The sequence below is a fragment of the Sarcophilus harrisii genome, chromosome 4, assembly GCF_902635505.1.
Source record: "Sarcophilus harrisii chromosome 4, mSarHar1.11, whole genome shotgun sequence".
Lineage (NCBI taxonomy): Eukaryota > Metazoa > Chordata > Mammalia > Dasyuromorphia > Dasyuridae > Sarcophilus > Sarcophilus harrisii.
Window position 1 is genome coordinate 27,701,934 of NC_045429.1, and position 23,156 is coordinate 27,725,089.

Genomic DNA, 23,156 nt, shown 5'->3' on the forward strand with positions numbered 1-23,156 from the left:
TGTTATAGTTTAAGTTCTAGACTGTTTTCCTCTCTCTCCCCACCCCAAGCTACAGCAGGCCACCATTTGCTCGGGCAAAGGATTCTTTCCCAAGAGATTGCTCGTGAGGTGCCTCTCTGGACTTATTAGCCAGGACGGTCTTAGACGTGCATTTAGTCAGTTGTTAGAAGCATACATTGATTCAATTCCATCTATTTAAATTTGCCTCAGTGTATCCTATTATCCTATATTATTCATATAGGTGGATGTTCTGAGTTAAAATGATTCCTTTATTGGTAACTAATATTGGTAACGGGCCTGCAAGATCTGTGGTTTGTCAGTTCATAGAATTTGGGAGCTACAAAAGATCTTAGAAATAACTTAAGCCCTCTCATTTTATAAATGAAGGAGCTGAGGCTCCAAGAAGCTTTAAAAGTAATTTTTATGTTCTTTTAATCACTTTGTTACTGGAAATAAAGAGATTCAAAATAAATTATAATTAGGTACATGAATGGTATTTTTCCATCATCATCATCTTAAATTACATTTCTTACTAGGTTGAAAACCATTAGAATTATGTGTAATTTTCTTGGGATATGTGATGTTTGGATGTGGTAGGGGTATGTCTCTGAATACCCAGTGGGCCTAAAAAGGCAACCTTCACATTGGGAATGTAAAACAGTTATTTTTTGTTTGTTTGTTTTTTGCTGAGGCAATTGGAGTTAAGTGACTTGTCCAGGATCACAGAGCTAGGAATGTTAAATGTCTTATGCCAGATTTGAACTCAGGTCCTCCTGACTTCAGGGCTGGTGCTCTGTCCATTGTACCACCTAGCTGCCTCCATATAAAACAGTTTTAAATTGCTGTTCTTCAGCATATTTTAAGGTCTGTTGAATAATATCAGTTGAATAAATTAATCATGAAAAGTATAATAAAGATATAAAAATCCACTTTGAGCTTTAATTAATGACAGTATTCAGTCATTCTTATTAATTGGGTAACTTTTTCAGAAGATTTTCCTGTATACTTACATACTAAATAAGTTCTAATCATATGATATGTTCTTTGTAGGGTTTTTTCCGAATCTGGGAGTTTTGTCATCATTCTCTACTCCCTGACACACAAAGAGCCTGAGTTTTATGAGTGTGTTCTCCAAAGTGGCCAGGGAAGCGACCTGCGCTTTCAGTTACTAACCAACAGGGAGACCTTACACCTTTTCAAAGTAAGTGGTTTAGTTCCTTACCATTGATGTTGTTCAGTCCTTTCAGCCATGTCTGACTTGGTGATCCCATTAGGGATTCTCTTGTCAGAGATCTTGGACTGGTTTGCTATGTCCTTCTCTAGTTAATTTTACAGATGAGGAAACTGAGACACACAGGGTAAAGTGACTTGCCCAAGGTTACCGTGTCACTCAGGATTTATGGTAGTAGTTTAGCAACTTACACTTGATGTTTGGATCTTTTAGAAGTATCTTTGGTATTAAATCAGTATCCTTGGCCATTCAGGACTCGTGCATCATTGTTAAGCTCTCCACTTATGTTAGGTTTCATAGGCCTTCAGGGAGATGGTTGCAACCAGAACAAGTTCATCATTGAGACTGCTTTCATGGACCCCTGGCTTGGCTTTTCTAAAAACCAGGCCAGTGACACATATGTGTCTGTGACATTGTCTATTCTGTGGAGAGGACAGGCTACAGGGCCTGGCCTGTCTTGCCCTCCTACTGCTTTGATGGTATTGAAATACTTTCTGTCAACTTGAAAGAATTGAGGGTTTTTTTTTTTTTTTTTTTTTCACTTGGGTCAATGTGTTATTGAGCATAATTTAAACCCACATAGATCACAGGAATATCTAGTTAGAGCATGTCTGGTGGGTAAGGTGGCAGCAAGTGCCAGCTTAGAGAAGAGCTGCCCAGCACCCCCAACCCTTGCTTAGCAAAAGTCCGATTATGGCCCCCAAACCAATGAGAAGCTGCAGCAAATGACTTCTTGGATCCCAACACTGCACAAAACGTCAGCAAGCAATCCATGGGAAAGTAGAAAGGGGGCAACTAGCAGATTCAGTGCCAGTACAGGCAAGCAAACCCAAGGGAGTCCCATCATCATCAGGGAAGACCCAGAGTTCTCTGAGCCAGAAGTTGCCAGAGTAGAGGCTCTGGAACTGTTGGGAAGAAGCAGCTAACAGTGCAGGTGTGATGAGGGCCCAAAATTCTGCCTAAGATACAATCAAGGAACCTAAAAAGACAGTATTTGCAGTCTCAAAAATCTGAGGGGTGGGAGTCTTCTCAGGAGCTCAGGGCACCCAAGGTGAGGCCAAGCAAGTGGACATCTCACCCAAAAGCGTAATAGAACCTGGCTACAGCACAAAACTCCTTGGCTGTAACTAAAGCTGATGAGAAGAATAGCTTCAAGCAAACACTGTCTAGCATAAAGAATGAGTGAAAACCTGGACATGTTCAAAACTGGGGAGGATGACTCCATAAAAACTGTCCAAAGAGACTCAGGAAAATGGAGATTGTCTACAAGAACCACACAGATCCCTAGATCAGATGAACCAAGAGAAATACTTGAAACTCCTAAGGAGAGCATGAGAACTGCTTAGAGAAAAAAGTGAGGAACTTTCCCTAAGTTATGGGTTCCTGGGAAGTGAGACTAGCCCAGAGCAGCGGCTCCATGCAGAGGCAAGCTGGAGAGACTGAAGGAACTATCTGTTAGTAAAGAGCACGCCTGGGAACACATGTCTAGGAGAGAAGACTCGCACATCAGTGGCCTTCCTGGAAACTAAGAATTCACTCACTAAAATTGTCAGGATCTCCCAGAACCAGAGGGCAAAGTGAAGATAGAAAATGTTTGTGCAAACACATGCACACACTTGTACACACACAGAGACAATACATACACACACACAGTGCACACACACTTTAACTCTTTATAATCTCACTTCTGACCTCATCCCTCACTAAGCTGAAACTGCCGTCTCTAGAGTTAGAGGAGATCTCTTCGTTTCCAGATCTAGTAGACTTTTCTTGACCTTTCTGTAGCCTTCACTTTGAAGAGAATCTCTCTGGGTTTTTGTTGCAGAGATCTCTGGCTGACCAATCTTTCCCAGGCTGCTTTGCTGGCTCACTACCCATATTCTACCCCTAACCCCAAGATTTCTATCCTCCCCCCTCTTCGATCTCTCTTGGTGATCTTATCTGCTCCCATGGGTATAATTATCATCTCCCTGCACATGACTTGTAGATCTCTGTATCCGCCTCGCTTCTTTTTTGTGAGTTCCAGGCCTGTATGTGTCTGATGGAACTTTCATACTGAATGTTCCATAGGTACCTGGAAGTCAGCTGGTCCAAAACAAAACTCATCTTTCCTCCAAAGTTGACCCCTCAACTGAATTGCCTCTCTCTAGCAAGGGCCTCCCATCTTTGTAAGCTCCAAACTTCCAGCCATCCTGGATGCCTCACTCACTCTCCTTCACCTTATGCATCTAGCCACTTGCCAGATGTTATGAAAGGACATTCATATTCTTTCTCTCTCTCTCTCTCTCTCTCTCTCTCTCTCTCTCTCTCTCTCACACACACACACACACACACACACATACTACACCCTCCCTTCCCCCCCACTTTCTGTGCACATAAACACAAAACCCCATGTGTATATGTAGTTTCCACCCAAGATATTCTTGCCTGGACTTTTTTTTTTATTATTAGTATTTTATTTTTACAAATATATGCAAAGATAATTTTCAACATTCACCTTTGTAAAACGTTGTGTTTCAAATTTTTCTTCCTTTCCCCCTACCCCCCAAGCAATCCAATGATAGGTTAAACATGTGCATTGCTTCTAAACATATTCCTATTTTTGTCATGCTGTGCAAGAAAAATCAGATTAAAGGGGAAAAAAAAAACAAGCAAACAGACAAGAACAACAACAAAAAAGGGTGAAAATAGTATTCTCTGTTCACATTCAGTGCCCCTGGTCCTCTCCCTGGATACAGATGGCTTTCTCCATCACAAGTCTGTTGGAATTGGCCCGAATCACCTCATTGTTGAAAAGAACCAAGTCCATCCCAGCTGCAGATCCTTATATTCTTGCCTGGATTTTTGTATTTGTCTCCTCATCTCTCATCTTTTCTTCTTTTTCAAAGCACAGATCAGACCTTATCACTTCCTTGCTTAGCCAAGTTCAATGGACTCCTGTTACCTCTACGATCAAAATCCAAACTCTAAACCAAGTAGCTCTTTGTGGCTTGGCTCCCTGCCACCCATTTCTCCAGGTTTCTTCTGGCCCTGAATTCTGGATATGCCCTCTGGGGTCTGTCCACAGTGGCCTCTGCTCCTCCCCACATGACATCCCCGCCTCTGCCCTTTACCCGGGCTGGCCTTCCTCATATCTGGAATGTGTTCATTCCTCACCTAATTTCTGTCAGTGCTCCTCTCAAACCCTGCCCTCTCTCTGTAGGAGCCCCACAACGATTAGAATCTCCTCCAAGGAAAGACCTTTTTACGGACTTGTTTACGTGGTTGTGTGCCCCAAGAGAATGAAGGTTTCTTTTTATCTGGAATCTCCAGGGCCTGACACAGTATTTGGATCTCTTTAAGAGACTTCTCTGGGGATTCTTGGTGTCACGTCATAGACCATGTAGGAAGAAATTTGGAACCTCTTCAGTGGTCAGTTATGGGGGATAATTTTGAGTCCTGGTCATAGGCCATTTATATTCACAATAGTGACTTGTCTCTAGTTTGAAGCTCTCTGTCTTTACACGTGTTTTTCTTAACCCTGTATTTGCTGTCATGTAGCTTTAGAATTATGCAGACCAATTGTCATTTTAATGAGTTGTATTATATGTCTTTTCCCTCTTGGAACAAGAATTAATCAGTCTTGGATTAAGAAAAGAAATGCCCAAGTTGGGTCATTTCCTTTCCCCTGCTTCCTTTTCTCTGCCACCCTCTCTCTGTTCTTTCTCATTCTGTATTTCTCCTTCCCTCTCTCTGTATTTTCTGTGTCTGTGTCTGTCTTTGTCTCTGTCTCTCTCTCTCTCTGTCCTTTCTCTCTCTGTCTGTGTCTCTCTTTCTCTGCCTCTCTGTCTTTCTGTCTCTCCCCTTTTCTCTGTCTCTCTCTGGGTGGCAGCTACTTGATTGCTTTTGGTTTCTCAGAACCAGACCAAGCCTGTGACTCAAGGGTGGTGATGAAGAGCAACACTCATTTCTTTGGTGGGAGAGCTCGCTCCCATTAGTCATCTGTGTCCTAGTCATAAAGTCTAGAGGTGGCTGTGACTGTGTTTCTGTTCCTCTAACTCCTGGCTTTTCCATTTCAGAATGTTGAGCCCTCCCAGAAGAGTGCTCTGCACTTTGAACTGAGTTCAGAAAACCCAACTGCAGAAGCAGCGTTCTTTAACCAAGTCTCCAGGAGTCATGCCATGAAAAGGTAAGGGAACATATTAAGATTTCATATTGAAAAGTTCATGTCCCAAATCTTTCCTGTAAGCTTTTCTGATGAAAATGCTCCCATCACCTTATAGCTGTTTTATGACTATGAATATGAATATTCCATCTTTGTATGGAGCAAGAGAAACCTTGATGATTTGATGGAATGTAAGCTTCCTTCAGGCAGGCTTTGTGACTGTCCTCAGTGCACAGAAACTGAGTAAATGCTCGCTAATGGGTGGATGGATGGATGAATTGACTGATAAAAGTGCTTTGCAGTCTGCCTTGCTTATCATAATACACAGGAATGAGCATTTCTTGAATCTTTTGAACACCTCCCATTCCTACTGTGCTATCAAGTTCCCAAAACACTTTCCTCCCCATAGAGGGATAATGAGATTGATGATGTGGCCCAATCACGCAAGCAGATTCTAGAAGGACTCGTAAGGCCTCCTTCCCCACTTTTCTTTCAATATAACGTCCAGCTGGCCCTAAGGGCCCTCAGTACTACCCTGCTACTTACAAGGAACAATCATCAGAGAGGATTTCTCACTGCTTGTGTGATTGGGCTCCCAGATTGATGATGTGATCATGGGATCATAAATCAGTAAGAGTTAGTTTGTCTCAGTCTCAATTCAAATTTCAGGTTCTTCCCCCCTCGACCTCCTCCTTTTTTAAAAATAATAATATTAAAATATATTCTTTGAGTTTGTTTGGGAAATGAAGAGACTACCTTTTGCCTAATTCTTTATAGGCACCCAGTCTCTGGTATACACTAGGTATTTGATAAATGCTTTCAGCATTCCATTTCTCCTGGTTACCAGAGAGTTTCACTGGGGAACTTTTCCACTGTTAATTGTTAAAACCTCTTTCCTTGCTAACTATCTGCTCTCCCAAATTTATTTCATACTTAACTGGTATCTGTCTTACCTCTTCATTTTGTCTGAAACTTCTTCCCATAAATAAATGTATCTTTTGACAAAGAAAAATAAAATAAGTGTTTGCTGACTTGACTTCTTGAGCAGATTCTAGAAGGTCTGGTAAGGCCTCCTTCCCCACTTTTCTTTCAATATAACATCCAGCTGGCCCTAAGGCCCCTCAGTACTACCCTGCTACTTACAAGGAACAATCATGGGAGAGGATTTCTCACTGTTTTTGTGATTGGGCTCATCAGTGGCTCCCAGAGAGCCCCTTGTGTGACTGATTAATCTTTCTAATCTCCTTCTCCTGCAGGGCTTCCCAGAAGTTACCCCCGGGGCAGCAAGTCTCTGTAAGTGACCATGATTCTGGTGTGGAAGATGAAGATTTGTCTCCAAGACCTGTCCCTAATCCTCACCCAGCGAGTCAGAAGGTATTCTAGCCTGGAAGGGCAGCGGGGCTTCCCCGGGGAGAGCCTTAACGCAGAGTGCTAGCCTCTGTTAGGGCAAAAGCTGCAAGGCTTCTGTGTCCCCTCTTCCTCCTAATCTTTGCGGTTCCCTTTACAAGCAAGGTTTCTGGTTTGGTGGCTTGGATGGGCCACGTAGTCTTTGTGTTCCTTGGTTTCCTCCTCTGTAAAATGGGAATGGTAATCCTGGCACTAATCGTGTCACGTGGTTCTTTGATTAAAACTACAAAAATGGAAGCTGATCAAGTTAGAGAGGTGGAGCGGCTCTCTTTGGAGAAGGCCTTGGGGCATGTACATCCCCGCTGGTGGGGGGGGGGGGGGGGGGGGGGGGGGGGGGGGGGGGGGGGGGGTTAGATTAGATTACTCCAGGAAGAGGCTGGATCTGTTCCTTCCTTCTCAATAGCATCGCCCTGGCAGCCACTGCCTTGGCTTTGATCAAGGGAGGGGGTGATACCCAGTGACCTTGTCCTGAGGGAGGGCAGATATGTAGGGCCCTTCATTTAAACCATGCTAACCTCCAACCCTTGAAGATGTGCTGCCTCGAGTTTGTGTGCTTACTGCTGACCGTCCTTGAATAAAGTGACAGGTCCTGAAGAACTGACTAATTCTGGCTCTCCCTCCTCTTACACACAACCCCCCTCCCCCCCATTCCCCTTGTTATTTCCAGGTATCTGCCATCCATCCTTCAGTTCCTGAGCTCTCTCTGGTTTTGGATGGGAGTTTTATAGAGTCAAGCCCATCACCTGGTGAGAGGAAAATGGCAAATTGCAAGACTAGCCCTTCGTTGCTGCAGTATCCAGGACAGATGAGCTCATTTCCTCAGCATTGTGACCAGAAGCAGAGCCCTGTGCGTGAAGCCGAGGAGCCCCTTTTGGGCCGGCTCCCGAGTCAGTCCGGCCCGGGAGCCCCTTCTGTGAAGGCACTCAGAGAAAAGCAGTCACCTCCCCACAGACGAGTCGGGCCCCCAACCCGGAGTCCCTCAGGGCCATCATGCTCATCTACACCTCCCTCGGGGCTCCCCAAACCGTTGTCTCCTGAGACATCAGTGCAGAAATCAAAACAGTCCCCAGAAAATCATATTTACTCCAGTGGAAACACATGTCAAGGGGCCCTTCTGGCACCGTGCTCCCCGCTGGATTCCAGGCAGGCCTCTCCTTCCCCACAGTGGCTCCCCTATGGTCTGGTTCCTTCACCCCAGAATTTTGGCAGGCCCATAGAACTTCAGATGCCTGCTCCTCCAGCTCCATCTTACTGTCCCACTAATGTCTGCAGCTGCTGTCAGCACCATGGACATCTGCAGTGTGGTCAAATAAATGTCTGGTCAGGGATGCATAAACACGGGCCCTTCCCAGAAGGCCAGAGCAGTGCTTTCCAGGAGGGTAGCCATCCCTTTCATCCGAATGGCTGTCCGGCTCTGTGCCATAATTCAGTGAGTTCTTCAGGCAGCCCCATGATCCTGAGACAGCAAGGGAGCATGGGAAACTGTAGCACTTCAGACTTATCACCTATGGGGAGGCTTGGGGCCTATGCCAGCAATCCACAGTCTTGCCCCACATGCATGTCCACACCCAAGCAAGCCGATGATGGGATGATGGGGTTATCTCCAGATGCCTACAGGTTCCTTAAAGAGCAAGACCGGCAACTGAAGCTACTTCAGACTCAGGTGGGCTTGACTTTATTTATAATCGACTTCTCTAGAAAATGAATACACCTTGTCCTTTGGCGGTTGTTTTGTTTTGTTTTCTTTCCCACTGAGGCAATTGGGGTTAAGTGACTTGCCCAGGGTCACACAGCCGGGAAGTGTTAAGTTTCTGAGGTCAGTCGGGTCCTCCTGACTTCAGGGCTGGTGCTCTATCCACAGCACCACCTAGCTGCCCCTTGTGTTTTTGTTTTTAAGGGATGCCAGACTCTGGCCTTGCTTAAAAGTGTTTGGGAATTGAAGGCAAAATGTTTTAAGATTTGTTTCACATTTTGAATACGCTAGCTTAACAGTAACTCTTGTGGAAACATGTCCTTCTCCCTGTAGCTGAGAAGCGACACAGTATTGAGAGGAAAATAGCTGGGGTGGTCAGGGTTCTGGAGCTTGTGTTTAATAGGGATGAGATGAGAGAACTGGGAACGTTTTGCGAGGGAGAGAAGACTGGGGACACATGATAGCCGTCTTTAAGTATTTGGGCCTTTTAAAACTGCTTCCATAGTCTGTGCTGGGGACGTACGTGCAAAAGGCCCTGCCCTGTAAGAGCTTAAAGTGCTACGGCACCTGGAGGGATGATGGCCATCCGAGGGAACTCTGACTTATTGGCCCCACGTACTGTAGGGAAAGTCACAGGGCAGTGGGCTGCCATGCCATTGCCGGTTATGATGGTCATTTAGTTGGGTTAGTATTCCCTGAGCAGGAGATGGAAGGGAGAGGAAGATAGGAGGAGAGGTGTGAGGTGCCCAAGCTGGACAAACCCTGCTCTTGTGGGGGCAATCCGGATGAAGTGGAGCCTGGGCTGCCTAGAGAGAGCAGAGTTGGCTCAGGTGCCTCTTGGTTGGGCATTCTGCACACATAAGTCCTGTTGGTGAGTGGGTTGGGTTTCCTGGGATGGACAGATAGGATTTCTGAAGGTCTAGGTCTAGTTCTAGAGGGTCACCCTTTCTGGGAAGGAACATGGGCAGTGGCAAAGGAACACCTCAAGGTTTCTTTCCTGGCTAGTATATTTGCCGCCATATTGAAGAGGGATTTGATAGGTATGTTGGCCTCTGAGTACAGCCAGGAGTAATAGATGGAAAGGAAGGGGACAAACATTAAGTGCCTGTTGTATACCATGTATGGTGCTAACACCTTATAGATATCTCATTTCACTGGGAATTGACCAAGGGATAGCTCCAGATTTGACAGCCTGATAATCTGGCTTATAAGAGCTGCCCCAAAGTGCAATGCCTCCTGTTCCTTCTGTCAGGGAATGGCTGTGTCCTGGTGAGAGTTAGATGAGAAGCTACTGGATGACCCATGGGGAGGTTGTTTGGAAAAGGAGTATTGCTCAGGGATGTGTTGGACTCTATGGAAGCCTCTGGAGTCTCCCCGAAGCTGGAGATTCTGTGCTTCCTTGTTGTTTCTGCAGTGAGCGTAGGCTATTTTCCTCACAGGTTTGGTTTTTGGTGGGAATCCAGAGGAAGAAAATAACAGAAGAAAGCGTCTTTAAAGATTGACATGTGCCAGCTCACATTAGTGATGTGTACGGTGACTGGATTTTGGCAAAGAGAAATCTGTTGGCAACTTTAAAAAAATTAATATTAATATTAATCCTATCAAGGATGAATTAATATAACAATCCATTAAAATAGAAGTCTCACCAAGTCTAGAAAGTTTTGGCATCAGCTAGTCTTTTTGTAGTCAAATTCACGAGAGTATTAACCATCTTGTTTGAGGCACATGTTGGTGCTGCCATCTCTGGCTCCTGGCCCAGGAACCCCCAGGTCCAGGGTGCTCTTTCTCCTCTCCTGCCCCTGTAGGATCCCTAACTGGGCCTCGACCAGCTCGGGGTCTTGGCTTTGACCTACTCAAGGGCCTCGGTCTGCTCTTGCTTGGGGGGGCCTCAGCTTGCTCAGGCTTTTCCTGATATTGCAAAGAGGAACTTGGTCTGGATGTCAAAATGGGAGCTATTACAGAAGTCGGTGGCCAGCTGGGGCAGAGGGAAAAAGGGTAGAGCAAGGCTAGGTTTCTGCAGAAGTTGGATGACCCTTTGTCAGATATGTTGAAGTAGTGGGGATCCCTTTCAGGTAGGGCTTAGCCCAGAAGCTGCTGAGGACCCCTCCCACTCTCTGAATTCTGGGATCCCCGGTTATTAGCACTCTCTGGCATAAAATCACCTTGTATTTACTGGCAATACATCATCTTATTCCTCTATCTGAATCTGTCCATCAGGACCTTGGTCCAATATAGATGGATGTTGCTGCAACTTGGATCTGCCGGGGCCCCAAGAAGTTGGGTACTGAGGATGAGAGGCAGGACTGGCCAGGTGTGCCCACCTCCAAGGCAGTTCTTTTCCACGGTGCCCTTTTGGATTAAATAAGGAAAAATAATAAATTATTTGCCATTCCAGCTTTTCCATATAACTTGTTGTGGAGGAATTCCAACATGATTATATTCTCTGGTTCTTGAATTTTTTCCAGGGGGGAAAAAGTAAGGTTCATAACAAAAATAATGATGACTCCATAGTACTGACTTAGACTGAGAGACAGCTCCCTGAAGTCAAAGGGTCTCTTGGTAAATGAGTGTTTCCTGGTGGGTCCCTCTGGGGATGGCTGCGCCATCTGAGAAGTGCTCAGAGCCTCAGTTTCCTTTTTAAGTTATCACACTCAGGTAACCTTGCTCCCCAGTTAATTAGCCTGTTTTCTGGTTGGTCCAGATTCAGCGTCTGCTGGAAGCTCAGTCTCCGAGCCCCAGCCCCCAGACTTCCAGTGCCGATGGTGCCATGCAGGCGGAGCAGCAGCTCGAATTTGTCTCCCCGGAGGCGCCGGCTTCTTCTGGCCTGCAGCTGCGGAAGAGCATCGCTGTGAGCACAGGTAACTCCTGTTCCAGGCGCAGGTAACGCCTCATTCGGAGTCCTGGAAGAATTACTCTGAGGTGTTTGCACAATATGCCATGCTGAGGTTTCCGGGCATGGAGTAAAAATAACATCAGAAAGAACCAAGGCAGGGCTTGTGCCCAGGGCTACTGAGTCACAGGCTCATTTTGTCTGAGTGAGCCTCCTGTTATCCAGTTTATACTTTATAAAGGAAGGTTAGACTTCAGGGTTGCAGCATCATTTTAATAGTAGGTGCTTAATAAATGCTGTGCCCCGCAGCTCTTCTCTGAAGTGCATACATGAGGTGCTCCCCACTGCCAGAACCCTAGGGCTGGCTGTAAGCCTTCCTTCCAAGCCGCTCTAAAGCATAGAATTTCAGTGTTAGAAGAAATATCTCCAAGCTCACCTCTACCTGTATGAGAATCCCTCTTCCAACTTCCCCATCAGTTGATAAACATTTATTAAGCACCGAAAGTGTGCCAGCACCTGTTATACTAAGTGCTGAGAGAAAGGAAGAGACGGTCCTCGTTCTCCTAGAATAACTCATAGTGGAATTGGGGAGACAAAAGGTCGCCAGCTGTGGACATTGTTGCTCTTCGGTCATTTCAATCCTGTTCAGACCCCATTTGGCAGAATTCTGGGGTAATCTATTATTTCCTTTTGCAGCTCATTTTATAGATGAGGAAACTGAGGCCAACAGGAAGAAGTGACTCGCCCAGGGTCACACAGTTAAGCTAGTCCATATCTGAGTCAGATTTGAACTAAGGTAGAATTGGAATTGCTACCCCCTGTAGTGTCACCTAGGGCTCAACTGGGCAACAGACAGGATACGTTAGAGATGAGGGGAGGGGAAAAACCTTAAATGAGAGGGTGACAGTCCTTCCCTGGATGTGCTTTAGGGGCCTCTAGGGTGGGGGGAGTGCTGACCACTCACCCCTCCTACCTGGCTGACCTTCCTCTTCTCCTCCATTTCTCTGCTTCTGTTCTCCACTCTGCTCCCCCTCCTTCAATGTCCTCCTCTGCCCTGGCTGTGGTCCCCACTTCTGAGCTTGTTCTGGCCTTCCCTGGAGCCCCCAAACCTTTCCTTCTGCTCCTTGGAAGCTTAGTTGGCCCACAGGCACTTCTCCCTAGATCTGAAGCCACGCTCAAAGGATGCTGACTTTCCTCCTTTCCTCCTGATCTCCTCTTTCCCACATGTGTGACTTTGGGCAAGTCCTGCTCTTCAGGCTTCAGTTGCCTCCCAAGGACCTGGGTTCCCCTTGTTCGGCTTCCTCATCAGCTCTTCTGTGCTCCGGATGAATTAAGCAACCCTCCTCCCTGGCAGCTTTGGGGGAGCAGGGGGTACCTGGGCAGGGCTTAGTGTGAAAGAGATGAAGCCCAAGAAGCCTGAGGTGGGGCGAGGCCTGTTTCGGTGATGAGCCTGGGGGCTCTGTGACGTCCTGGCCTCCTGATCTCATGCACATGCTCCGGGGGCCGTGGGCACTCTGCTCCTGGTCAGCCCGGCAGGCTCTGGCTCCACGATGGGCAGGGCAGGTTTAGGGCTTCATGGCTTGGGCTCAGTTTGTGGCAGGTTTTTCTGGTCCTGGCTGAAACACGATCTGAGCAGGGTAGCTGGTGGTTGAAGATGCCACGAGGGCCCAGAAGAGCCTTATAGCTGAAGCAGGGGAGGATAGCAGGAGGAGGCCGTGTAGTGCCTTCTCCCCTTCCCCCTGGATCTGATCTGTGACCTGGGGGCCTTGGCTCTGCTGCTGGACACATTCTTCTTGGGGCATATGGTCCTGATTAGTCATTGGTGAGAGGCCCTGGGTGGCACCCAAGGCCCTCCCTCCAGGACAGTGTATTTGGGAAGGATAACTTAGAGGCTGCTGGAGGCACACCTGTGGCCAGAGCCTCTCTGGACTTAGAAGAGGAAGACTTAAGTTCAAATCTCACCTCAAATACTAGCTGTCTCAGTTTCCTCAACTGTAAAATGAGGATAGTAATAGCACCTACCTGCCAGGGTTATGTGTAATTATTATTAGATAAGTTTTTCTGAAAGTTGTTCAGAATTTGCTTAACAAAAACCCAAAATAGTAAATTAAGTTGAGCAGGTTTGTATTTGCTTTTACGACTACAACTGGATTGTTGCATTTTCCTTCTTGGAGCTAGTCTTCTCCTCGCTAATAGAGCAGTGGTCCTTAGGATGCCATGAGCCAGCAGTGAGGTGGGAGAGTGACTGACCTATTGTCACTCTGAAAACAAAGACTCCACGTTAAGTCCTGCAGGTGTCATTTGGGCCTGGCATGATTTCTGTGTACTCAGTGTGATTACATTAGAAAGATGATACATTGAGAAAAGATGTTCAGAGAAGCCCTTCTCACCCTTTCCTCGCTTTTGTTCCCAGGGGCCAGCTTGTTTTGGGACTCGCCCGTTGAGAATCAGGAGCCGGAAGCTTCCCTGAAACAGGACGATTCCAAGCTTTCGAGCGAAGACATCCACTTGTCCGTGGACATCAATAACGAAGTGACAGATCGCACCAGTATTGCGTCTTCGTTAAAGGCTGTCGATATTCCGAGTTTTGACGAGAGTAGCCGTGTGGTTGAAGAAGAAACGGGCCCATCCTTGGCTTTCTCCAGGTGAGGCTCTATATGCCTGTTTCTAATCCATTGCTGGGTGTTGAATACCCTTCTTTGGTCAGTGCCAGCCAGAGACGGGGCCCAAGAGGCAGAGATCTGGGGAGGGAGCAGGAAAAAACTCAAGGGGGGCACTTGTCACATAATCATGGCTGAGTTATTAAACTCTGCTGTGGAATACCTCAGTTTCCTTATCTGAAAAACAGCCTCATAGTATTGTATTGGTCCAAATGTGAACTTTGGCCTTTGGGGAAACAGAATGTATACAGAAATGAATAGGGATGGTCATAATGATGAGATCTAATATTCAGAATAAAATTGGCAGAGCTCTGTCAATGCATTGTCTTATGTGATCTAGCCGCTCTCTAAGGTAGGTCTTGTGCCGATTTTGTAGATGAGGCTCACTGAAATTAGGTGGGTTGTCTATGACCACATGGTTAGTCTGTTTGCGGGACAGGATTCCAATTCAGGACTTTGTGACTCTGAGGCACTTGCTCTGCCCACCGTCCTCCTGTGCCTGGGGACAGCCAAGAACTACAGCCACGTGGGGAGGAAGATTTCACTTTGGCGTGAACTGGAGTAATCAGAAGGTCCTCAAAGAGAGGAGCTCCCAAGCTGGACCTCAAAAGGCTTTGGTGCTGGATGTTCCTACAGAGGACACAGCCTCCAGCATGCTTTCTTGCCCGTGAGGTTCTTGCCAGGTCTTTCCCATAAAGTTCCATTGGCCCTCAGGCCCCCCCAGTAGCCCATAGCCTTTCTTGTTGAGGGGCATGTGCCAGGGCTTATGTGCAAATGGGCACAGCCTCGGGAAGCTTTTGTGAAGGGACTGTATTTGTATGAAAAGAAACAAGATGGTTTTAATAATTAAATATTGCATCTGTTGATTCTGATCATTCAGTGAGGATGAGGGACAGCTTGTGTCTGAAAAGGAAGTGAAAGGAGATGCTCTGGTGGGGAGGGGAAACCTCTTGAGGCTGACTTAGTCCAGTGTGGAACCCTCTGGCACCAAGTCAAAAACAGTCAATTTTGCCTTCCTCTGAAGGCTAATCTTCATGTGGGTTAATTGGATGGGTTGCCCAGAAGAAAAGATTTTCCTGTCTTCAAGTGCCGGGCTGAAGGGCAGGTACTCTGCTGTTCTGAGGCCATAGAGACCGGCCCCTTCATTTTACAAATGATTAAGAGCCTCCAGGCCTAGAACCGTAGGCCTCTGCCCTGGAATCTCACCTGCTCCCTGCTTCCCAGTACTGCCCTCTTCTATCAGTCTGCAGCCTATGGGGCCGAGGAGCACGGACTCGGGAGATGGAAGGTGGAGACCCTGTAATAGACTCCCAACAGATAAGTAAGCCCTTTTTTACAGGATGCTTGCTTGTAGCAATTAGATGCACATATCACATTGGGTAACTGGGGACTGCAGCTTAATCATTTCATGGCCCTCTGCTGAGAGCTGCCTCCTCCTAGCAAGCAGCAATTTCCTCCAGAGCCTGGGGGTTTCTCACATGTGGCATAATAACTCTTTTTATGGAAAGAGTTCACATTAGCCTTATTTATCTTACCTAATTTGATGCTATAAGCCATAGACCTTTTTCCAAAAGAAGCTAAGGCAATTAGTACTCTCTTCAATTTGAATTATATGTATATATGTTTTTTAACTTTAGAAATCTGTCCTGTAGTCCCATTAATAGAATTTAGTTAATTACTTCTTAGGACCAATTAATCATCTGTATTGATTTCTAGCAGTACACTTGATATAAATCTAATCTTCCCCAAACAAATGTACTGATGGGGATCCTCACCGTGTGCCCAAAGTCGCCCACATTGGTTTTGGAGATCCTCGGGGAGCAGGCCCAGGTCTGTGGGATTATTCATGCCTGTGGTTTTTCCCTGCTATGTATACATAGATGGCACTTGGATATGTGAGCTCCCAGTGACCTCCTGTGCCGCCTCTGTCTTCCTGATGTGAAAGCAGTCTCCGGAGGGTCAATTTTTCCAGCTGAATGCCTCAAAGCTTGATTGGTTATCGATTGCCTTGTCCCAGTGGAGAAGTGTGCATAGTGTTTAGAGACTTTTTCTTCCTCATTTTCTTTTAGAAGCCGTGCTTTGACAAACAAAATATTTGCCATCGTTGGGATCACTTTTTGAATTTTTTCATTTTAAATTCTCTTGAGATGTCAGATATTTTCATTTTCTGACTCTTTGCTTCTTATTTGTCAAACTCTAGCTTTTGTTTGCCAAGTCACAATGCAAAACGTGCCTTTTGTACATCCTTGAGGGTGTTTTGTCACCATATTCAGAAAGCCATTGGACGGTCTGTACCTAAATGTTGAAGGTGCTCCTGGTCCCCATCTCATTATGTCTTTGACAAACCAGAAATCTCACTCCTGGCATGCCATCTTTGCTGATTGCTGTGGGTTTATAGCTCAGAATGGAACATTATATTCACCAGTGCCAAGTAATGCTTCCTTACGCCGTTCCGGCACAACTCTGATTAAGTGATGTCGTTAGTGGTCACAGTTCATTTGGAAGCGTTGGTTGACAAGGGCCTGATTAAATCACCATAGGTCAAGAGTCCAAATTTTGTCATTGTCCACATGAACTAGTTAACCTAATTTGGAGAGAACATGGAGTTTGGATTATTCAGCCAAAGTAATTCATAGCCACAGCTGCATTGTTAATTTGGGGATGATGAAGATGGCTAATTTCTGCTTATATTTCTTTGAGCTCTTATTGCAGTCATTTTGCTGTCTGAAAATCTAATGTTGGGGGGGGGGTATAAATAGATGGCAGAGCTCATCAGTGACAGTCAGTGTTCCTGTGACTCTTGATGCTGAGACTGGCAGAGCTTTCACTCACTTTCATGTCTGATCCTCAAGCTTCCAATCAGGCTTTTAAGATGAGAAGTTAGCAAATGAAAGCTGTGTTTTTAGGAAGTTTTCATATGACTGACTTTTAGCAATCATAATGCAGTTCCCAGCTGATATTTAGGTTATTTGATCTTGCTTTTTGATTCGCTGGCTGAGATTGTGTTTCTTTTGTGTAAATTGGGGGCTCTTTATTGCTCAGCTTGTAATTTTTCTTCACCTTCTTTGATGCTGATGAGTCTAAGTTGAAAATTTACGTCACAGGATGAAACTGTGGAAAAGTTAAATATGTAAATTATAAGATTTACATATCTTTTATGTAATACATGTATAGTTATGTATTACGTATTGTAATTTGTAGATTATAGACCTGGGAAAGTAGACATTTAGTTGAATCCCATCATTTTACAAATGAGGAAGCTGAGGCTAGGAAGTGAAGTGCCTTGTCCAAAGCCACCAAGCAGGGGCAGAGGCAAAAGATGCTGGTTGGCTTTTACGGTCCTGCTTTCCCCGCCCTGTCCTCTCCCGTCTGACCCCCCAGCATGTCCTCTCCAATCAGTAACTCGGGCCTCCTGGCTGTTCCCCAAACAATACCTTCAGCTCTCTGCCCTGGCTGTCTCTCTGGCTATTCCCATGTCTGTGCCTCCTGCCATCCCCGACTTCCTTTAAAGCCTCAGCTAAAATCCTTCTTTGTCCAAAAAGCCCTCTAAGTCCTTGGGCCTTCCCTCTGGTGGGCATGTCCTTGTCAGTACTGTCTGGAGTTTATTGGTGCAGAGCTGTACCTGCTGGCTGGGAGCTCCGGGGTGGGCAGGAGCTGGCACATAGTAGGTTCTTCACAAATACGTGTATTGACTGCTGACCCAGCCAATGCCAAATCTGCTTTTCTCTCCACTCTGCTACACTGCCGCCTTGTGGGGAAAATGTTATTTCTGTGACAGATTTTTAATATGCTGAGCTTACTCACTTTTAATAATACTTTTCAGGGCACATGATACATTTTGGAAAATAAACACTTCTATTTTGAGTCAGACCAGCAGTCCAGCCAGCCTGTTTGGCCTCTGACGGCGCACGAGGGGAAGTTTGCTAGACACATGCCAGAATTGTCTGAACAGTCCTAATTTCCCATTTCTGTGCCCTCTTATGAATCTGTGAATCCTGACTTTGTGAGCCTTCTTTGAATTTTCAGCCTCTGTAATCTAGTCCTGTATATAAGTACGTCTTAGGTGGTCTTCCTGGTCCTCTGGGCCAGTTCAGTTTGCCCAATTCCTAGGCTGGGGCTCAGCATTGAAGATATAGAGATGAAAAACCACAGCCCTTTCCAAGACCTCACAGCTTAAAATAATGGAAGCCCAGACAAGAGCTAGAGGGCCTGCCCTGGGACAATCTGGGAAGGTTCATTTTACATATGACAGCTGAGCTGAGACTTTAGAAGGTGGAAATGTCCAGGGAGTTTCTTCCAGGAATTGAGACCAGGTTTGATTGAATGGCCGGAGGCTGAGGGAGCTAGGATAAGGAAAGGATAGAAGCATTTATTATTATGTGCCTTCTGTATGTATGCCAGGGAAAGGGGAAAGGAACAAACATGTTTTAAATGCCTATTATGTGCTAGGCACTGTGCTAAATGCTTTACAAATATCTCTTGTAATCCTTATGACAACCCTGAGAGGGAGGTGCTGTTCTTAAACCCATTTTACAGTTGAGGAAACTGAGATGGACAGAGGTTAAGTGGCTAGCCCAGAGTCACACAGCTAATAAATGGCTGGGGCTAGACTGGACCTCAGGTCGCTTGAACTAGCCCTTGTTCCACCAACTGCCTCCTGGTATTTGAGGGCACTGGACTGGCAGCCTGCTGTTCCCAAGGCCCTTAGGCTCTCTCTGTCAAGCTCAGAGGAGATGGTCAAGGTTCTGGGAGTTTGATTTGCAGGCTGCCTTCTGCCTCCCCCTCAGACTCCCATGTTGCTTTAGCTCCATTGTCTTGCTGCCCTGTGAGTGGCAGGTTGCTGACAGCATGGGGGTGAAGGGTTTCTTCTCTGTAGCTGTTCCTTCCCGTGATGGCTGTGGGGCCTGTGTTAGAATCGGGGTGCCCCTCCTTCTGAAACTCTGCTTATCTGATATTGGTGGGCACTAGGTTGGAGGGCTCTGTTGAAGGGTGGATGGAAAGACCTGGTGATCCTAAGGGTTGAAGGGAAGGGAAGGAGTCAGAGGCCATGAGTCCTTAGGGTGCCTGCCCAGAGTAGACATCAGAGTGGTCTGGAGTTTACAGTGCACAGACACCATGATGAGGCACCTAGGAAGGCCTGGACATCTTCCATCTTAATGGAAGGATTAGAGTTCATCAGAATGAAGTGATTGGCTTGTCTGCCTCCTAGTGGGGAAGAACAGGGGCATCTGGGCCCACAAATCTTGGGATGGGCTTGAGGATTGGGATGGAGCTGCATCCCATGAGGCTAGGAAGGGAGGGCATGATGGAAGGAGATTCCTGATGGAAGTGGGGAAGGCTAGGGCAGAGGAAAGAGAGATTGGAGTTAGACTAGGAAGGACCCAAAATACTAAGCCAAGGAGTTGTCTTTTCCTGTAGAAAATAGGAACCTGCTGAAGTCTGTGGAACAGGGAAATGAGACTTTCAAATCTGGGGTTTCAGAAGCGTGGAAAGAGCACTGATCTTAAAGGTCTAGGAGCTGAGTTCAAATCAGATGGGGAAATTGAGACTCATTTTATTTATTTTTTATTAAAGCCTTTTATTTACAAAACATATGCATGGGTAAATTTTCAACACAGCCTTCTGTTCCATATTTCCTCCCTCCTTCCCCTCACCCCCGGTCCTCTAGATGGCGGGTAGTCCAGTACATGTTCAATGTGTTAAAATATATATATTGGATTTAACATATTTTAACACATCCATCCTTCTGGCTCCTGCACCCACATTTCTCACAGAACTCATGACCTCATTTTCCATTCTAGTACACTTTGTTCAAACACTGTTGACATTTGATATTTCCTCCCTATCCTGTTCAAGTTACCAAGCAAGCTGGGACCTGCATTTGGTCCACTTCATCATGCATTAATCCTAGAGCTATTAGCGATCATCAATCTCCATCTCATTTCCTTTGGTAAGAAAGAGCTTGAGGTAGAGCCATGTTCTACTTTCAACTTTTTGGTGCTAGGACACCAAAAAGAATTGCTGTATTTGATATAGAGCTCTTAGTTCTACTACAAAGTCAGACTTTGATTTCTAGATTAAGGGACAGAAAAAAAAAAAAAAACATCTTGGTGTGCATTGGAAATCTTCCTCAGTTAGGTGGTGAAAGAATTAGATACGGGTTCATAAGACCTTTTATGTACAGGGTGCTGCTCTTAAAATAGATGATTTGGGGTATTTTTTCTCATCTTGTTCCCCAACCAATGACTTCCTCCAGTATTTACTAGGGGCATATATACCCACAGCAGATGAAAGAGTCCTTGCAAAGCCCAGAGGAGGAAGTGGGATGGGAAGCTCCTCAGATAGCTCCCTACTCAACAGGGAGCTGCAGCCTCAGTCCAGAACTGCTGCCCTGGGCTATGATACGTAGCTATGGGCAGAGAACCAGAGACCATTAACTTGCTAAAACTTGGCCTGACATCTTTTTTTTTTTTTTTTTTTGGGGGGGGGGGGTTAAGATAAATAAGCAAATAAAAATAAAACAAAATCAAAAATAAAAAAATTCTCAGGGACATTCATTGTAGAGGTGAGTATGTGGACTATATCTCTGGCTATATCTCAGGTTTTCCTGAAAACCCCTCCCTCCCCCAAAGGAAAAAAAAATTTTTTTATTTCATATTTGTTTTTTCCCACAAATACATGTCAAAGATAATTTTCTTTTGCAAAACCCCATGTTCCAAATTTTCACATTCATTTCTTCTAAATATATTTCCATATTCATCATGCTGTACAAGAAAAATCAGATCAAAAGGGAGAAAATGAGGGGAAAAAAAGGGAGAAAATGTTTCAAACAAACAGAAATAAACAATAACAAAATACTCTGTTTTGATCCATACTCAGTTCATGGAGTTCTCTTTTTTTTTTTTTTCCTTGACTATTCATGTTTGAAAGTGGAGTTTTCTTTTCTTTCTTTTCTTTTCTTAATTTTTTTTTTTTTTTTAATTAAATAACTTTTTATTGACAGAACCCATGCCAGGGTAATTACATTATCCCTTGCACTCACTTCTGTTCCGATTTTTTCCCCTCCCTCCCTCCATCCTCTCCCCCAGATGGCAAGCAGTCCTATACATGTTAAATAGGTTACATTAGATCTTGGATACAATATATGTGTGCAGAACCGAACAGTTTTCTTGTTGCTCAGGGAGAATTGGCTTTAGAAGGTATAAATAACCTGGGAAGAAGAACAAAAATGCAAGCAGTTTACATTCATTTCCTAGTATTCTTTCTTTGGGTGTAGCTGCTTCTGTCCATCCTTGATCAATTGAAACTAAGTTAGATCTTGTCTTTGTTGAAAAAATCCACTTCCATCAGAATACATCCTCATATAGTATCGTTGTTGAGGTATATAATGATTTCCTGGTTCTGCTCATTTTGCTCAGCATCAGTTCACGTAAGTCTCGCCAATCCTCTCTGTATTCGTCCTGCTGGTCATTTCTTACAGAACAATAATATTCCATAACATTCATATACCACAATTTATTCAACCATTCTCCAATTGATGGGCATCCATTCATCCTCCAGCTTCTGGCCACTACAAACAGGGCTGCCACAAACATTTTGGCACATACAGGTCCCTTTCCCTTTTTTAATATCTCTTTGGGATATAAGCCCAGTAGAGACACTGCTGGATCAAAGGGTATGCATAGTTTGATAACTTTTTGGGCATAGTTCCAAATTGCTCTCCAGAATGGCTGGATGTGTTCACAATTCCACCAACGATATATCAGTGTCCCAGTTTTCCCACATCCCCTCCAACATTCCATGCAGTTCTCTTTCTGGATGCGGATGGGTCTCTCCATCACAAGCCTATTGGAATTGGCCTAAGTCAGTTAATTGTTGAAAACAACCAAGTCCATCACAGTGAATCATCATGTAATTTTGTGTAATGTTCTCTGGGCTCTATTCTCTTCACTTAGCATCAGTTCATGTAAGTCTCTCCAGGCCTTTCTGAAATCATTCTGCTGGTCGTTTCTCACAGAGCAATAATATTCCATAACATTCATGTACCGTAACTCATTCAGCCATTCTCCACGTGATGGCCATCACTCAGTTTCCCTTTTCTTGCCACTACAAAGAGGGCTGCCACAAACCTTCCACCTTTCCCTCCTTTATCATCTCTTTGGGATACAGGTCCAGTAGAAAGACTCCTGGATCAGAAGGTATGCAGAGTTTGGGCATGGTTCCAAATTGCTTTCCACAATGGCTGAAACCATTCACAATTCCACCAACCAGACATTAGTGTCCCAGTTTTCCCACATCCCTCCTCAATATTTATCATCATCAATATTTATCAAGATCCCTATATCTTATGTCTTCTCTCTTCAAACAGTGTTTCCCCAGCAACAAGAAAAGAGCCCGACTTACCACTGTTTCTTCCAAATTCTGAACTGGGAGAAGATATTAGTGGGAGGTTACATTCAGAACCCCCAGAGGACACTGACAGCCGATCCTCAGCAGCAGCAGTGGGTGAACCCCAAGCCGAGTCAACCCAAGTGAGGGAGCCCTTGCTGCCGTCTCCGTCCGAGGATCAGAAGTTTTACCAGGAGTTATTGGTAAGAACAATATCGAGTGCTGTCCTATTTGGGATGGTAGGCGCTTGTTTAGAGACCGTGAATGGGTCTTGACTTTAGTGACTTGAATAGGTGACCATGTTCTTTAATTTGGCTGAGAGTTGGAAAAACTCTTTTTTTTTCAGCTGGCATCGAGCGTCCTGCATTTTTCTGACCATCTATGGGTGACGAGTCACTGATGATATTTATGCTTTGCCTATAATATACACTGGGCAACTAGGCCCAAGAGCTTCCTCCCCATAAGCATATTGGTTATCGGGACCACATCACTTGGAAACACAGGCTTGGTTCTAAAATTAATTTGGCTTTTTTAAGTCTGAACCTAATTAAAATGCAAAGCCAAGGAGGACTCATATCTATTAAGATTCAAAGCTGCCCTAGAAACTTGGTTGCTGGGTCTTCTTGACTCAGTTTTTCCAACTGTAAAATGGGGTAGACAACACTGGCTTCACAGGTCCCTTTACAGGGAGGACCTGTTACCTTTGCTTTTGGATTGGAGGAAGATAAATGCTCTCTCAGCCTGTGCAGGCAAGTGAATGAGCAAAGGAACAACACCAGTAGTTTTTCTTAACTTTTTTTTCT

The 23,156-nt window shown here is 45.2% G+C and overlaps 1 protein-coding gene across 2 annotated transcripts in view; it reads left to right on the plus strand.

Moving 5' to 3' along the window:
• STIL (STIL centriolar assembly protein) overlaps window positions 1–23,156 on the plus strand; it is a 46,954-nt gene that overhangs the window by 19,631 nt on the left and 4,167 nt on the right. For both annotated transcript variants that reach the window (XM_023501574.2, XM_012547485.3), the window contains 7 exons: window positions 1,051–1,201; window positions 5,290–5,399; window positions 6,632–6,749; window positions 7,450–8,445; window positions 11,177–11,333; window positions 13,719–13,950; window positions 22,334–22,556. In XM_023501574.2, coding sequence (XP_023357342.1) covers window positions 1,051–1,201; window positions 5,290–5,399; window positions 6,632–6,749; window positions 7,450–8,445; window positions 11,177–11,333; window positions 13,719–13,950; window positions 22,334–22,556 — 1,987 coding nt within the window. The remainder of the gene's footprint in view (window positions 1–1,050; window positions 1,202–5,289; window positions 5,400–6,631; window positions 6,750–7,449; window positions 8,446–11,176; window positions 11,334–13,718; window positions 13,951–22,333; window positions 22,557–23,156) is intronic.